Genomic DNA, 17,399 nt, shown 5'->3' with positions numbered 1-17,399 from the left:
AGTGAATGACGTGAAGTGCAAATCGGTCTTGATTCGGAACATAGCGGACTCGCAGCTTGAGTACGTCAAGCAGAAGCGAACGCCGGTGGAAATCTGGAGGGCCTTGCAAAGTGCATTCGCTCGGAAAGGAATTTCGGGCCAGTTCTTTCTGCTCAAAAAGTTGTCGGCAATGAAATACGATGAGTGCGGTTCGTTGGAAGAGCATCTGTTGGTGTTTGACAGAATTGTGCGCGATTTGCAATCAGCGGGTATTAACTTGGAGGAGCGGTTGATCGTTTTCTACCTGTTACAAACGATGCCGCGGTCTTACGGTCAGTTGGTGACAGTGCTCGAGACGCTTTCGGATAATCAGTGTACGCTAGATTTCGTGCGGGCGCGGTTGCTGAACGAAAGTGTGAAACGTGCGAACAGTGACGATGCACAGGCAGAAAACGAATCTGCTGCATTCGCTGGGAAATCGTTTCCGAAAAGTGATTATCGAGGCAAGAGCAAGTTGAAGTGTTTCTCCTGTGGAAAGCTCGGACACAAACGATCCGAGTGTCCGGATCGAAAGGATCAGGTGTCGGAAAAGGAGAAGAAGAAGAATGTGTACAAGGGAAAAGCTCACGTGAGCGAAAAAGAAGTGGCTTTCGTTAGCAGTCTGATTGGTGGTAGTTCGGGTGGCAGTGCAAATGATTCGCCGAACAGTGCCGTTACGTGGATTTTGGACTCGGGGGCGTCCGACCATATGGTTGGAACGGCAGAGTGGTTGCGCGATGTAAAGAAGCTCGATGAGCCCGTGTTTATAAAAGTTGCGTCCGGGCAAGTGCTCGAGAGTAAATACAGTGGAACAGTGAACATGGTTGCACGAATTGGCAAGAAGCAACAGAAGTGCGTTGTGAGAGATGTTCTTTATGTTCCCGGACTGCGGTACAACTTGTTCTCGATACGACGGGTTGGTCTGTTGGGAATGGAAGTTGTGTTCGAGAAGAACAGCGCAGTGATAAAGCGCGACGGTGAGATCGTTTGCATTGCCAAACGAGAAGACTGCCTTTACGAACTGGACTCGGACGTGCGGAAAGTGAAGAAATCGAAAGCCCTACTGAGTGAAAAGACGATGAGTGATGAAGAATTGTGGCATCGGCGGTATGGCCACATAGGAAAAAGTGGACTCATGAAATTGATAAATGAGGATATGGTGAAAGGCTTAGTGCTGAAGAAAAGTGAAGTGCCAGAAAGCAAGCTGTGTGAACCCTGCTTGAAGGGAAAGCAGACTCGGCGGCCCTTCATCGAGACGCCCTTGCCTAGGAGTACACGACCGCTGGAGCTGATTCACAGCGACGTGTGTGGAGGTATGAAACCCGCAGCATGGAACGGTAAGCGATACTACGTTTCTTTTACTGATGATTATACCCATTTTTCGGCGGTGTATATTTTGCACTCCAAAGACGAGGTTCACGATGCATTTGTGACATTTGCGGCCATGGCAGAGTCGCACTTTGACAGCAGAATTTCGCGCCTCAGGTGCGATAATGGAGGCGAGTATGTGGGAGAGAAGTTTCGCGATTTCTGCCGGGTAAAGGGTATACAGTTGGAGTACACCGTTCCGTACACGCCGCAGCAAAATGGCGTAAGCGAGCGGCTTAACCGGACCATTATGGACAAGGCAAGGGCGATGATAGAGGATGCAGGGATGGACAAAAATATGTGGTGCGAGGCGGTCTTGACAGCAGTCTTCATTATCAACCGGAGCCCAACAGCAGCGTTGCCTAGCGGAAAAACACCCTACGAGATGTGGTACGGCCATAAGCCCGACGTTTCTAAGTTCCGGATTTTCGGTAGTCGAGCTTTCAGTTTTATACCGAAGGAAAAGCGGAACAAGTTGGAGTCGCGTAGTAAGCCTTGCTTCTTCGTCGGATACGGTGTTAATGGGTATCGGCTGTGGGACGGGCGGAAAATCTTCATTGCCCGTGATGTTGCTGTTGAAGAATCTGCTAAGTTGTTGCGTGAGGAAAGCGAAAATGTTGGGGATGAGGGTTCCGAAACTGTGGAGTTAGCTGGACCACTGCGGGCGTCGACAACGGAAGCTGAGGCTACTGCGTTGAACAAACCTGGACCGGTCGGCGTGAATCCGGAGGTAGCTGCGGAAGACGGTTATGATCGTCCGCTGGAGATGCTTGACGTCAGCCAAGATGAGGTATTCGATGACTGCGAAGAAAACGACCCTGAAGAGAGAGATCCCCTAGAAATCCGTCGAAGTGAACGAGTTCGCAAACCACCAACGAGAATGGAAGACTATTCTTGCGTGGCTTTCGCTCTCAACGCAGAAAGCTACGTGGACAACTTACCAGCCACAATCGAGGAACTACGAAAACGGGATGATTGGCCCGATTGGAAAGTAGCCGTAGACGAGGAACTCAAGTCTTTGGCTGATAATGAGACGTGGGAACTGGTCGACCTTCCAAAAGGTCGAAAACCAGTGGACTGTAAGTGGGTATTCCGCTTGAAAACCAACCCTGATGGTTCAATTCACAAAAGGAAGGCTAGGTTGGTCGCAAAGGGATTTACCCAGCGTTATGGGTACGATTTCCATGAAACGTACGCCCCTGTCATCAAGATGTCAACTGTGCGAATGATGCTGGCCTTGGCAAATCATCACGGCTTCGTTGTCCACCAAATGGACGTCAAGGCAGCATTTCTCAACGGCGTCCTCACTGAAGACATATACATGCGTCAGCCCGAAGGATTTGAGGAGGGGGAGAAAGTGTGCAAGCTTCGCAAATCAATCTATGGGCTGAAGCAATCTTCCAAGACCTGGAACGATAGATTCGACGAATTCGTGAAGAAGATTGGATTCCGGCGCTGTGTGGAAGATAGTTGTCTGTATGTTCGCCAAGGGAAGTTCGGTCCCGTTTATCTCGTGTTGTACGTCGATGATGCTCTTATTATGTCGAAGAATCTGCAGGAAGTCGAGACGGTCAAACGATTGCTGTTAAGAGAATTTCGCATGGAGGATTTGGGCGAAGCTCAAATGTTTTTGGGCATCCGGATCGAGCGAGATATCAAGAAGGGAGAAATGAAGTTGAGTCAGCCAAGCTACACCGAGGCGATCCTTAAGCGTTTCGGTATGGAAGCATGCAAGCCGGCCTCAACGCCAATGGCCACGAACTTGCAGCTACAGAAGTCATCGGAGGTAGAAAAGCTCGAGAAACCCTACTGTGAGTTAATAGGTTGCCTCACATACCTGATGGTAACCACACGTCCTGATATAAGTGCGGCTGTTTCATACTTCAGCCAATTTCAGTGCAATCCTTCTCAGGAACACTGGACATATGCCAAAAGAATACTACGATTCTTGAAAGGAACGATGCAGCATGGCTTGGTGTATAAAAGACAGGAATCGGCAAAGCAGATCACTGGTTTCGCAGACGCAAATTGGGCAACCGATCCCAATGATCGCCACTCTGTTTCGGGGTACGTATTTCAGACGTATGGAGCTACTACTTCCTGGAGTACTCGTAAGCAACGAACTATTGCTTTGTCATCTACGGAGTCAGAATGTAGCGCCTTATCCGACTGTATTTGTGAATCACTATGGATTTCAAAGTTATTCAAGGAGCTGAACATACTGGATAATGATACCGTTGTTATATTTGAGGATAACCAGTCGGCCATTGCGATTGCTCAATCAGAGGGTCCTTCGAAGAAGCTCAAGCACACAGACGTGAAATTGCAGTTTATCAAGGAGTGTGTTATGAAGCGAAAAGTGACAATCCAGTATATGCAGAGCAGCGAGCAACCGGCGGATATGTTGACGAAAGGTCTGCCTCCCGCCTCCTTCAACAAGCACTGTTCTACTTTGGGGATTAAGAAGTGATAAGTTTGAGGAGGGGTGTTGGGATCAATCTGATCACCTTTAGTTGAGTGTGTAACTTACATTACCTGAATTCATACACACCTTGAACCGTTTTGATATTATGTATTTTACCGTGTAATAAAACCATTCCAATCTGAAAGTCAAACTATACAGACGTGTTTGTGTTTTACTCCGCTCGTATCCCTGACTCAATCATCTCAAAGTCAACCTGTAAAAAATTTCATTGCTAGTTTAGATATGAGACTGCTGGAAAAGAAATTAAGCTTACCTTTGAACTAACTGCATTCTAAAATGTTTATTTCTCTCGTAACAGCAATAAACTTTTAAGTAAATTAAACACTGCTCAATGAAAAAATTATCAATTGCATAGTTGCAAGACATTTTTCACCCATTAAAGAGTAAATAGACGAAACATATGAATGGGCATAAAACACCCATTATTTGAAAAAATAAAGTACCCCTTTTTTTGACGTTTCCTATACAGTGGGGATTCGCTGGTTGGAACACGACTGCCTTCCATCTAGCGAATCCGATCCGTTAGTTGGAACGACTGACAGCTGGTGAAAATGCTCCACACTAACGCAAATGGAGAGCAAATCGTCAAGAAACGCACATATACATACGCATTTGTTCTATATATGGAGACTGCAATGCGACGGTACTCAGACGTCAAAGTCAGTTTGACATTTTCTGTTGACATTTGAGTGCTTTTTAGTTGGAATATTTTCCAACCAGCGAACATCCAACCATCGAGTCATTCCATGTAGCGGACCCCCAACGAGCGAATCCCCACTGTATCAGAAAATAATGGGTACTTTTCCCTCATTAAAGAGTAAAGCCGAGTTTACAGTGAACGCCATGCCCAGCCATTTACCGTGCCAAAACTAAACTAAACTTTATATTTATTATTTATATACATTTTATTCATACCGCCCATTGGACGTGACGTCACTATTTGCGCTGCATAAGAACAGTGGGAGAATGAAAGAGAGAACTAGTGGCACGCATCAATCATCTGCGCCACCTGAGTATTTAAAATCCATCACATTGATATACGACTAGATTTTGAAGTCGTTTCGTTTCTCCGTGTATTGGTTAGAAAACGCGAATCATCATCATCATCATCGTGGAACGTCATCAGCAAGACGTGACAGTTCGGGGAAAACTGTGACACCCAAAACGAAACGGAGTAAAAAAAACTTGGCCGCTGTGCTTCGTCGGCAACAAACAGAACAGAAAAAAGTGCAGTTTTTCCTCGTTTATCAGCCAGTTTTCTAGAGTATAATCGAACCGAGGACGACTCGACGAACCACGAACTGCAAACACGATGGGTTTCTACGTTACGCCACGAATCGTCCGGCAGCTCCGTCCGATTTGCTTCCAGCTTTCCGTTCGGTACTTTTCCGTCACTGATCAACACAAAACACGGTAGGTTTCGGAGAGGTCCACCCAAAAGGTCCCAGAAATGGGATGTCTAATCAACTTGTTTTGTAAGGAACTACCGGAATTACGAAGTTTTTGGTTTATTCGTAAACTAGTTACCGAAGATTGCATTCCGGTAATTGAATACATCAAAATGTTTCAAAACAAACTTTGCTTACAGATCGGATTATATAATTTAATTGCGATTTATTTTCGTTTTAGTTTGGCCGAAGTGGGCAAATTGGAGCTTCCGAAGGCGCAAGGAAAGTACGAAACCGGCCAGCTGTTCCTGCACCGTGTTTTTGGCTATCGTGGAGTGATCTTGTTCCCGTGGTTGGCTCGAGTCTACGATCGGGATTTGCCTGCGCAGAACAAAAGCATTCAGAACGAAACGGCCTCTGGACCGGCCACAGGAGATTCCTCCTCAACGCCTCCGAACACGAACAAGGAAGTGCAGAAGAAGACGCACACTTTCTATCAGGTCCTAATCGATCAACGGGATTGTCCGTATATTCGCGCCCAAACGGAAGCCGTCACCTTCCTGGGAAACCAGGAATCCAGCCGGAGTCTGTACGCCATCCCGGGGCTGGATTATGTGGCCCACGAGGACATCTTGCCGTACAGCTCGGGCGAACAGCATCCCCTTCAGCACGAGCTGTTCGATAAGTTTCTGGCGCATCAGCCAGACAAGGATCCGCCGTTTAGCGCCCAGGATACGCTGAGGGCGTGGCAGAAGAAGAACCACCCGTGGTTGGAGCTGTCCGATGTGCACAAGGAAACCACCGAGGGCATACGGGTGACGGTGATTCCGTTCTACATGGGATGCCGCGAGACGCCGGCTGCTTCGGTGTATTGGGTAAGAGACGATCCTGTTACATTCCTCAGAAAAAAATATATGAGGACTTGTAGCGCTTAAGTGTCTAGAAAATAGGAACTTTGAAGGCAATCCTTTAAAACGTCTATATTTTTAATGGAAGGTTTCTAAAGTATCTGTTTTTTTTTTTTTTTTTTTTTTTTTGTCGGTAGCGATAGGGGTAGTACTGGCACTCTTAATCTGCCCTAAGCTCCTTCCCAGCATTTGCTTCTATAAGCCTCTATTGCGTTCATCACACAGACGTTCCTAAGCAATGTTGCTCAAATGGTCACTGTGTACGCTAGCAGCAATCAGCTCTTGCCGTAGTCTTGCAGTCTAGTAGTTCAGACTACTATCAAACTATGATAAGGCCTGAAATGCTACTAGAGTGGTTAAAGTGAAGAACGAAATAGCAAGGCTGGTAGCGAGTCACTTTTTAGTGACTTGGTCACTTTTTTGAGGCCAGTCACTTTAAAGTCTCTTTTTTGAAGCAATTTCAACTAAAGTCACTTTTTTCGTCAAAAAGTCACTTTTTTCAACTATTTTGAGCTAATTTTTGGGAGAAAATTTTGAATTTTGAAAGCGGTTTTTTTTTATAGGCTTGGATACTATTTTAATGCATATTTATAAAAAGTGTTTATTTTTAGTTAATCAATATGGTATCTAAAGTCACTTTTTTGCCTTAACCCTCTCATTCCCATGGTAGCTCCAGACTTACTATGGTTCTCCAACTCGACATCGAGATACGAAATATCGAGTAAGGGAGAGTTAACTGTAGATTATGATTCTATACTTATCAGATTAATCTAAAAGTCAACTAATGTTTTGAATAGTAAAACTATTGGTAAGCAATCAGTTTACTATTGTGAAACATCCAACAAATTTTTGAACTGATTATGCAAAAAAAATGACCCTTTGAAATATTGTTTTATGAATTACTTTTTATAAAAACGCTTTTTCATAAAGAAACTGTCGATTAAAGTCGTCGGAAATAGATGGTTAATCTGCTTGCAATGAATTCTGGTGCAACATTCTAGAGGCTCCAGACAAACCTTCAGATACTATTACGTAACTATTTATCCAGAGATTCCTTCTGGAATACTTTCAAGAACTCCACCAGGAATGCCACCAGCATTTTTTCAATAGAAGCTTAGAGGAATTTCTTCTTAATTTGGTGGTAAAATTTTTTAGAGCATTCCTACGCTACTACCTCCAGTAATTTGCACAGAGATTACTCTGAAGAAAAAATCTCATTTTTTCCTCCGAATTACTGATTTTTTCACAGATTTCTTCAATCGCTACTTCTAGGATTATTCCCGCAGGCTCTACAGAAGTTTTTCTCAAAGGTTTAGTACAGAGTTTTCGAAAAAAAAAATCGACATTTTTACAAGAAACCCTACAATAATTCCTACTTCTTTTTTCATTTAATCCAGGCCTTTTTATAAGGATTCTCTCAAAAATTCATCCATAATTACTCTCCGGAATTGCTCAAAACTTACTTATGGTATTATTGGATAAAATCTTTTCCAAGAATTGCTCGATGAATTGCATCTGGGATTCCTTATTAGATTCCTCTAGAAATTTCTCCAGCATTTTTTTTTAAATATTATTACTGCGGCTCAAGCACTTCACTGATATTTTTTTCAAATACAGTTTCCAAACCTCCATAGATTCTTCAAAATTTCATTCAAGCTTCTGCACTAGTAAATACTACAGCAATTATTACAGTTATTGCTCCGACCATTGATGGATAAATATGTTTTTATTATCATAGCGATTTATCAAGAAATATATTCATCAAGAATTCGAGAGATCTTTCAGTGATCCTCGTAGGTATTCATCATTATAACTCACACATCAGAAATTACACTAGGTTTTTTTTTTAGAAATTCCTCGCGGATTTTTCAAAATTTTTCACAAAAAAATATGAAATTTTTTCTTGGTATTTCCCTGAAGACCAGTGGATTAAAAAAGGGTTAGTTATCGCATTTTCTCTAACAAAATATGTTATAATTTTGGCGGGTTGTAGTTAAAATAACAAAAATTAGAACACAATTTCTTCCACACTATACAAAATTGAAATAAAATCAGTCATAATTTAAGCAAAAATATTACACATTATGTTTCAAATCAAATAAAAATATAACTTGTTTTGTTATATTCCATTACTGAATTATAACAAAATTTGTTTTCTTTCCTATCATTTTTTTATAACAAACTGTAGATTAATTCAGTTTTATATTAAAATAGCTTTTATTATAACTGATTTTGTTTTAATTGTGTTATATCTTCCTCCATCAACTCAAAGTGCTTCTAATAAAAAAAATATTTGTAACAAATCTTGATATAATTTTGTTGTTATCCACTGGTCGGGAATCCAGGATGAGTAACTGGAAACATTCTTTGAAGATTTCCTTGGCTTTTTTTTATTTGGAGCAGGTCATAGGGAAATCAATGAAAGAATCAATTGATAAATTTCCGGGGAACTTGGGACTTCCTTGAAAAATGTCTGAAACGATCTTTGGAGCAGTTCTTAATGGAATCATCGAAATAATTTCTTCACCATTTTAAAGAACCAACCACTATAATGATCTTTTGAGCTAAAACCATGGCTCGCATTAAGAAAATTGTAGAAAATCATCCGTGATGAATTTAGGAGAGTAGTTTAATGGAACAACGTGGTCTTTCTTAAAAACAAAAAAAAAAAAAAAAGATTGAATTTATGAAGGTATATAAACGATTCTTAGAAGAATTACATAAAAAGTTCGTAAAAATCACAAAACAAACTCCTGAAGAGGTCTTCGGAGTAATAAGAAATTTACGGCAAAACGAAAAGTTACATGTCGTTATTTCACGAGGAAGTCTTAGAATGTGAATACCTTCCATTAAACTGATGGAAAATTTCTTCCTTATTCGGCGTTTAAAGGACGCGGTATAAGCAGTATTTCAATCAAATTCGATCTTCTGTCATCATTTTTTATTTGAAATATTGATTAGTGCATAAAAATGTTGACCTTATTAGGTAGAAGAGCTGGAATTTAAATGGAAACGTGAAATGACAAAAATTTCAATTTTACAAATGTTCCAAATTCTTATTAAAATACTTTGGTAATATAAAAGACACACAATTTTTAAAAGATTGAAAATCTACTAAAAAGGATTATTTACGTAAATATAAACTACCCTGTTTGAAAAAATTCTAGGCGATATCTTGTAATTTTGGAAGCACAATAAAAATGTCCAAATATGGCACTCAACTAGACTTACTACCAGCAGTAGATCATATGGAATATTCCCAATCATAATTGATATTGATCGTAAAACAGTATACTAGAATTGAAATAAAATTACGGCTTGCTTTTCAAGTCACTTTTAGTCACTTTTAGTCACTTTTTCAAGAATCGAAAGTCACTTTTTAGTCACTTTTTTCTCAAATTTGGTCACTAAAATAACTTTTTTCGGTACCAATTCTTGCTACCAGCCCTGAAATAGTTTTATTAAAAGGTCCTCATTCCCCATTTCATTTCATCACTCACTATCGCCACTTTTATTTTCGACACTATCACGTATATCACCGATTATCACTCATCAACTTTCGTAATACCCTTCAGATATACTTTCTATTATATCACTTTTCACATCACACCATTTTCATATAAATCTGTTAGCATTACCATCTGTTAGCATTACTAAGTAATTAAAAGATATTCAATTTAAATGTATCATTATTTTTGTTGCTGTAGAGTCCTTACTATTCAAACTACGATTTAGCACTATGATCAAGAAAGTTACATTAAAAAAAAAAAACACTTCGATCCATTCTTCTGCACTCGCTGTCATTACATATTAACACTTTTATCATGCACGTTTGAAGAACTAGGCAATTATGTTTATATTCAGAAAAATGATTGCACAATGTATTATGGCCATTATTAAATTAGTAGAGTTCACATCATTATTATTATATTTTTAACAAAACTATCAGAATCACTTCCACCTTAATTTTAATATTTTCATCACTATAGATTTAATATAAAATCACTATTAGCACCTTCACAATCACTAAATTTAATAACGACGAGTGTAACGCACAGTTCCACTAAACATCCATTCTTATGTTGCATTATAAAACGATTGATCACACGTTGGCTTCGAAACTTAACCACCATTGCTGATTAGTACAAAGGATGCTACAGCTCGTGTAAACGAATTGAAACATCAAACAACCAGCACTGGTTTATAAGTAACTAATGAGCCCTGGCGGTCCCTCCGTTCGAAGAGGACCTGATAATATGCCGAAACATATTAACAGATCCTCCGCCTGAATGCAGCCGTTTCATGATAAATCATGAACCGTTGGAGGTGTGCCAAAGTATTGGGAAGGTGATATGTTTCACAGACGGGTATTATTATGGTGCACCTTCTACTTTGGCACCGTCAAACCCTGTGATCGTGGCCAGGGTCTATATTTTTAATGGAACGTTTCTAAAGTATCTGTTTCAACCAAAATGGTATCTATAGTATGTTTTCCTTATTTTGCTTGTAAGGAATCCTAGTGCAAAATTATAAAGGCTCCAAAGAAACCTTCAGAGACTCTTAAGGGACTATTCTACAGGTTTTCTTTGAGATCGAGGAACTGCTTTGGAAATTCTTCTAGTGATTTATCCAGCACCTCCGTTAGGAACACTCAGGAATTCTCCGGGAAATTCCTCCAAAAATTCTCCAAGACAGTTTTTTTCATGGGATACTCAGAAGAATTTCTCTATAATTTACACAAGGAAATCTCTGAGCACTTGAACGTCACTACTTCCAGTTCTTAGCACCGGAATTACTATGTCAATTTTCCCAGAGAATATTTCAGGTTTTCTCCCAGATATTTTTCCACTATTTCTTCCTCCGATGTCTCCAGTTGTTACTTTAGAAGATTTTCCAAAGGCGCTTACAGGAATTCCTTTTACTTTTTTTCAGTGGCGCTATTGCATCCGATTGGAAAATCTCGGCGAGCTGAGTGTACAGCTCCGCGAACGACACTGGAGAATCTTTTCCCTTTCGGGCACCCTGGAAACCGTCCGGGGCCGTGGAGTGGTTGGCCAAGAACCGGTTCTCAGTCCTCGGCTGCCGGCATTCCAGTACAGCTCACACGTGAGCCTTCAGGCACCGAGTGGACACATGTGGGGTACCTTCCGGATGGAGCGTGAAGATGGACACATGTTTGATTGCCGCATCCCGCCTTTCTCGCTCGAGAGTAAGCCGGACGATAGCGGGAACTCGACGGACGATTCGACCAGTAATAGCCCCAGCAGTTCCGGATCACCGTCGTCGTCGTCCCCGACGACAGGCGGAGGAGGAGGAGGTTCTTCCAGCGGTAGCACCACCTCAGGTGGATCCACCTCCATGGAGGATTTATTTTGACGACGAGGAACGACGATGTTACATGTTTAAAACAATGATATTTATTAAACAGTGCGAGAGTTATCCGCTACGAAAAGCGACGAGCCAGTGAAACACTACTTCGTTGTAAATATGATTTAATTGCTATTCAATAATCCAGTACCTACCGTAAAAAAGCCAATTACAATAAAACACTTGTGAATGAAACATTTCCATTTGTTTTAATGTACAGTGGGTTTCAGTTTTTAACAACGGGGAAATATCTATGAGACTTTATATTCCTAAATAAGATGATGGAGTGATTCATGGCTGAATCTCAAAAGGGTTCAGGAATAGTGTCTAAAAAAACACCTGGTGGTGGGACAAATATTGAATGAACTTTGGAAGATATCGGCCATTAAGCTCACACTTTTGATTGCATACCTAGAAAATTTAGATACTAGAAGAATCTCAAGTTCCTGAAAGATTCCCTGGAAAAATCTCTGCACGAATCTCGAAATGTAATCCTGATATATTCTTTGAAGGAATCCTTCATATTACAGGATTCCTGCAGAAGTTCTGATTATTTACGGGATGAAACGGTGGAAGAGTTTCTTCCGGATAATTACTTATATTGATTGTAGACCTTTTTTGGCACCGATCAAATGTTTAGATTGTTTCCAGTTCATCCAAAACCGTTAACTGATCACATTGCCTAATCGAGAAACTGAATCTAATCATTTTGGAATCCCCTTTGTACACTGTTATAGAATGAGGGTTTACGTCTTACATAGTAATGTGTTTCAAGCAAAAGTTTAAAATAACCGGATGCAGAACGTGAAGTTGTTGAAAATAATGCAGTCATGCACTTTCAAACTATCGTGAATGTTTGCAAGTACATGGCCTTCTCGCAGTAGTATAGAGTGCGTATAGGAGTCATAATAATTCAGAACTTAGAGTTCAGAGGTTCCGATGCAGATGGAGCTCTGGGATACAGTAACAGTAACCAAAACGAGAACAAACAGAAACTAACAAACGAAATGAAACCAAGACATAGGATTTTCTTTATCATTTATCAGAGTCTGGCCAGGCTTGAATGCGAACGACACGTTGATGGCCTTCCCGCATCTTTACTCTTCCACAATACAGTTGTTGTGGAAGCGATGTACTATGATAGGCAAACAATTTCAACAGAAAATAAATCGCACTCGCTCTACGCCGGTGTGTAGTATTAATGAGATGGATGGATGTGGGTTATGAAAATGGTCCGCGTGATCTGTGGAGTTTTGAATTCGAAACTTGTAACCATCTAAGTTATTGGGTCACCAAGTGGCTTGGTAGCTTAGTTAGTAAAGCGCTCATCTAGCATACAAGAGTCCTGGGTTCAAATCCCAGCCGAGCACGTGGATTTTTTCATAATTTCACCCATAATTTATCCATCTTTATCACGCGTAATGAGTTAATTAATTCAGGATTTCTTTTGGATTCCAATCAAGAATTTCTGTACGGATATTTTTAAACATTACTCTGGAGATTAGTCCAAAGATTCCTTACGGATACCACTATAAATTATTTGAGATTTTTTCCAAGGAAGTCCTCAAAAAGTTTATCCAGGAATTCTTTCAGGAATGTTTTCAGGGGATTGTCAAGCGATATTTGGGCATATTCTTCGAGTGGTGTGAGGTGAGAAATGTCGGTCTCGTATAGCGAAGCGATTATACTTAACTCGAATGAAGTAATTCGCTCTGTAAATCAGATGGAGAGTCAATCGCTCACCTCACAACACTTGTAGAATAAGCCCAATTTTCTGAAATTATTGAAGAAATCTCTGAAGAAAATCTGGAGGTAGTACTACCGACGTCCGAAAGGAAATCCAAGATACTTCTGATGAAACTTAGAAATTTCCGATGTAGTACTGTAAAGATATCTGAAAGAACTCCTGGACTCTTCAGTAAGAGGGAACTTCTAGATAAAAAAAAAAACAATCGAATTCATGAATAATAGCCTACCCGAAGGAATTTTTTGAAATACATCGGATGGAATCCCACAAGAAAATTGTGGAGAAATAACCGGAGGAATAACAGGAATACTTGTTGTATTTGCTAATGTGACACACCAAATGAACTTTTAAAGAACTCGTAAAGATTTTACTTGAGAAATTTATCGAAAAATGTTTGCAAGAACTGCAGGAATAATCCCTGCAGTAGCGTAGCTAGGGGGATGCAGTGGGTGCGGTCCGCACCGGGCCCCGAGTTCATAGGTGGCCATAAATCGTGGTAGGAATTTCATTTGATAGTATGCATTTGATTTCTACAAAATTAACCCGTTAACAAGGAGTTTGAAGTAGACCTTGATCTGCAATAGAGTAAAGTGGGGCAAGAGTTTCTTTTCAAGATTTCTAGCTCAATCCAATACAAAACTTATAAATGTCATTGTGGCTCGAATGCTATTCAAGTAAGAGACTTTCACTCCAAATATCATAAAAATCGTTTAATATTTGGAGAAGTTATGGCTATTTGTTGTTTTTTGACGTGAATATTGTAATTTTTGGTCAAACTTTCGTTGCATGGAATCAATTGAAGAAAAATTTTTTTTCAATATTTTATGTAGGCGTTTCTAGGCCAATCATGAGGATGCTTTGAGGTGTATTAGTTTTTTCATAAATGCTTGGAGACAATTTTTGGCCCATAGTGGGGCAAAAGTTCGAATCAGCGGGAAAAAGGTTCTACCCATGTATATGTTGGAGTATGCAATGATTGTGCCTCGTAAGCAAAGCGGCAACACTGATATGTAGAGAATGGCGAATGACGCATGCGCCGGTAGGGCAGTCGGCGAGCGCGCCAAATATCAAAGGAAGAGAGGGAGAATGGAAAGTTTACCATTCATCCGTAATGTGATGTTCAATCCGTACAGACGTGTTTATAGTAAAGTTCACTTGCGTACAGTAGTTAATTTGTAGTTGGTTCTTTCCTACCGAAATCCTGGTTCCGCGTTCCGCTTCGGTGACCCTGTTCTGCGTTGTGGTGTGTCCACCTCTGCCCAACAGATTATTGGCCCAGCAGTGCCGAAGGGAAGGTTCTAGATTGCGTAGGAAAAAGGATCCGAGAGAGCGAAAGTGATCACGCCGTGTGTGAGTGTGTGTGCGTTGTTTTTTCCGCGGTGGTGATTTTGCGTGGACAAAATGGCGGATGTGAACAAGTTTGCGTTTGCTAGACTGAACAATCAGAACTGGCAAATATGGAAGTTCCGGATGGAGATGCTCCTGACCAGGGAGGAGCTGTGGTATGTGGTCGGTGATGCGAGGCCGGCTGTAGTGACCGATCAGTGGACGAAGGACGATCGGAAGGCTCGTGCCACTATCGGACTATGTATAGACGATAACCAGTTTGCACTGGTGAAGGAAGCAAACAGTGCAAAAACGTTTTGGGACCAGTTGCGTGGTTACCACGAGAAGAACACGGTAACGTCACGTGTGTCTTTGTTGAAGAGGTTGTGCTCGTCAAATCTCGCGGAAGAAGGTGACCTTGAGAGTCATCTGGTGGTGTTGGAAGATTTGTTCGACCGTTTGACGAATGCGGGGCAACCGCTGGAAGAGTCGCTGCGGATTGCGATGATCCTGCGTAGCTTGCCCGACTCCTATGGAACATTGGTGACGGCCCTAGAGAGTCGTGCCGATGCGGATATAACGATGCAGCTCGTGAAATCGAAGCTGATCGATGAGTTTGAACGTCGGAGAGAGCGTTCCGGTGAAATGTGTGAAACGAAAGCGTTGAAAAGTGTGGTAGTGCGAAACGAAGTGCAAAGCGTGGGTGGACTCGGCAATAGAGTGCCGGTAAGAAGATGCTTCTTTTGTGACAAGCCCGGTCATTTGCGTCGCAACTGTCGTTCGTTTATGCTAGCGAAGCAGGAGCTAGAACGAGAGTGCGAAGATAAGAAGAAGCCGGACGACAGAGTGCGTGTGCGGCAAAACGCGAGACAAGTGAAGGACGAAAATTGTGGTGCCAGAAGTGTGTGTTTTATGGCTGGATTGGATCAGCAAAAGTGCTGGTACATTGACAGTAGAGCGAGTCGGCACATGACGAGTGACAGAAACTTTTTCAAAGTGTTCAAGTCGCTGAGAGATGGACAAGGTCAAAGCGTTGTATTAGCGAACGGTAAAGTGGTTACCGCCGCTGGTTGTGGCGAAGGTGTTGTGTATGGCATGGACGGAAATGGAAGCAAAGTGGAAATAAAGCTTACCGACGTGTTGTATGTTCCGTCGTTGGCGAGTGGACTGGTTTCCGTGGACAGACTGACGTCGAAAGCGTTTTCGGTGAATTTCAAGAAAGATGGTTGCGATATTTGTGACGCATCTGGACAGAAAGTGGTAATTGGTGAAAAGTCGGGGTCGTTGTATCGGCTGAAGCTAGCGAAGATTAAGAAGAAAGTTGAGGGCCAGCGGCCGATAATTGGCGAGAAGAAGACTGCGATGGCAAGAAGATCACCCGATGGTTTTGTGAGCTGGTATTCGGAGAAGTCGAATAGAGCCGAAGAACGTGAGGAAGATGAATAATATTTCGATGTGGACACTTTAAGCGAGGAAGTGGAGCCGTTGCAAGTGGAGGAGTCCTACAGTGGAAGCTCGGATTCGGATGCTGATAACTGGAGGAAAGTTCGGCGATCCAGGAGGAGCAATCGTGGGGTTCGAGCCGGCCGGTTGGTTGATTACGTTGTTTGAAGCAGGAGGAGATCAACCCGGCAAGAAAGGCAGAGAGGATGCGGACGAGTACGAGGACAACATTGAGGAGGAGTGTTGGAGTATGCAATGATTGTGCCTCGTAAGCAAAGCGGCAACACTGATATGTAGAGAATGGCGAATGACGCATGCGCCGGTAGGGCAGTCGGCGAGCGCGCCAAATATCAAAGGAAGAGAGGGAGAATGGAAAGTTTACCATTCATCCGTAATGTGATGTTCAATCCGTACAGACGTGTTTATAGTAAAGTTCACTTGCGTACAGTAGTTAATTTGTAGTTGGTTCTTTCCTACCGAAATCCTGGTTCCGCGTTCCGCTTCGGTGACCCTGTTCTGCGTTGTGGTGTGTCCACCTCTGCCCAACAGTATAAACTCACGAAAAAATTTGCAAAATGCCTAAAATCCATATATTATCTTCAAATTTATCAAAATTTGTCTGATCGTGCGAAAAATATCACCAAAATTTTGCATTTCCACTAAGTTTTGCGAAAAACTTTTTTTTGAGTATATTACAATTAACCCTGTTTTGGGCAATTTTTTGATGAAAATTTAGTGTGTATTTTTCGGAAAACTTAAGCTTATGGCTGTTGTAAAGTATGCCTGTCATAAAAGTATCGATATTTTGTGTTTTAGCCAGCGAACTTTCGCCCCACACTAGATTCGAACTCTTGCCCCACCGCCCGCATAGCAAAATACCATTTGCCTTCTATTCCAAACAGTATGATTGTTCTTAACACCGCTAGCGCATGACGGCTCACCATAGTAGCATGTCCGAAAGAACTTGAAACTATTGAGAACCAGAGCTACAGGTCCAAAGCCCTGATAAAGGTGGATGGTTGTGATGGCTATGACCGTGGTCATCATGTAAAGAACAAGCGGACGATGCTGTATCGTGTCAGCATCGAGGAGGCAGCCCCTCTAGCACGATGTAGGTAGCGCAACCCTGGTTAGGTGGCCTATCGAAGACTCTTCACCAACCAAGAAAGGCAAAAGTAGAGCAAACGGATTGATTTTACGGCAACAGACCCGGCAACGAATAAAGGACAACGATTGGAAAGTTGGATCTTGGAACGTGAGAACTTTGAATGAACCCGCGCGTGTTGGGCTCCTGGCTCGTGAACTGCGGAATGTCGGCGTGAACGTGGCAGCTATCCAGGAAATACGCT

The 17,399-nt window shown here is 41.9% G+C and overlaps 1 protein-coding gene across 1 annotated transcript; it reads left to right on the top strand.

Annotated features, from left to right (window-relative positions):
• Nucleotides 1-5,011: 5,011 nt before the first annotated feature.
• Nucleotides 5,012-11,733, top strand: LOC5574410 (polymerase delta-interacting protein 2). Its single transcript, XM_001655067.2, has 3 exons — nucleotides 5,012-5,284; nucleotides 5,501-6,134; nucleotides 11,100-11,733. Exons 1-3 carry the CDS (start codon nucleotides 5,184-5,186, stop codon nucleotides 11,541-11,543), a joined length of 1,179 nt encoding a protein of 392 aa, XP_001655117.1. The 5' UTR covers nucleotides 5,012-5,183; the 3' UTR covers nucleotides 11,544-11,733.
• Nucleotides 11,734-17,399: the final 5,666 nt, after the last annotated feature.

This window comes from Aedes aegypti, chromosome 3, assembly GCF_002204515.2.
Source record: "Aedes aegypti strain LVP_AGWG chromosome 3, AaegL5.0 Primary Assembly, whole genome shotgun sequence".
NCBI classification, from domain to species: domain Eukaryota; kingdom Metazoa; phylum Arthropoda; class Insecta; order Diptera; family Culicidae; genus Aedes; species Aedes aegypti.
This window is presented reverse-complemented; position numbering and strand designations above follow the sequence as displayed.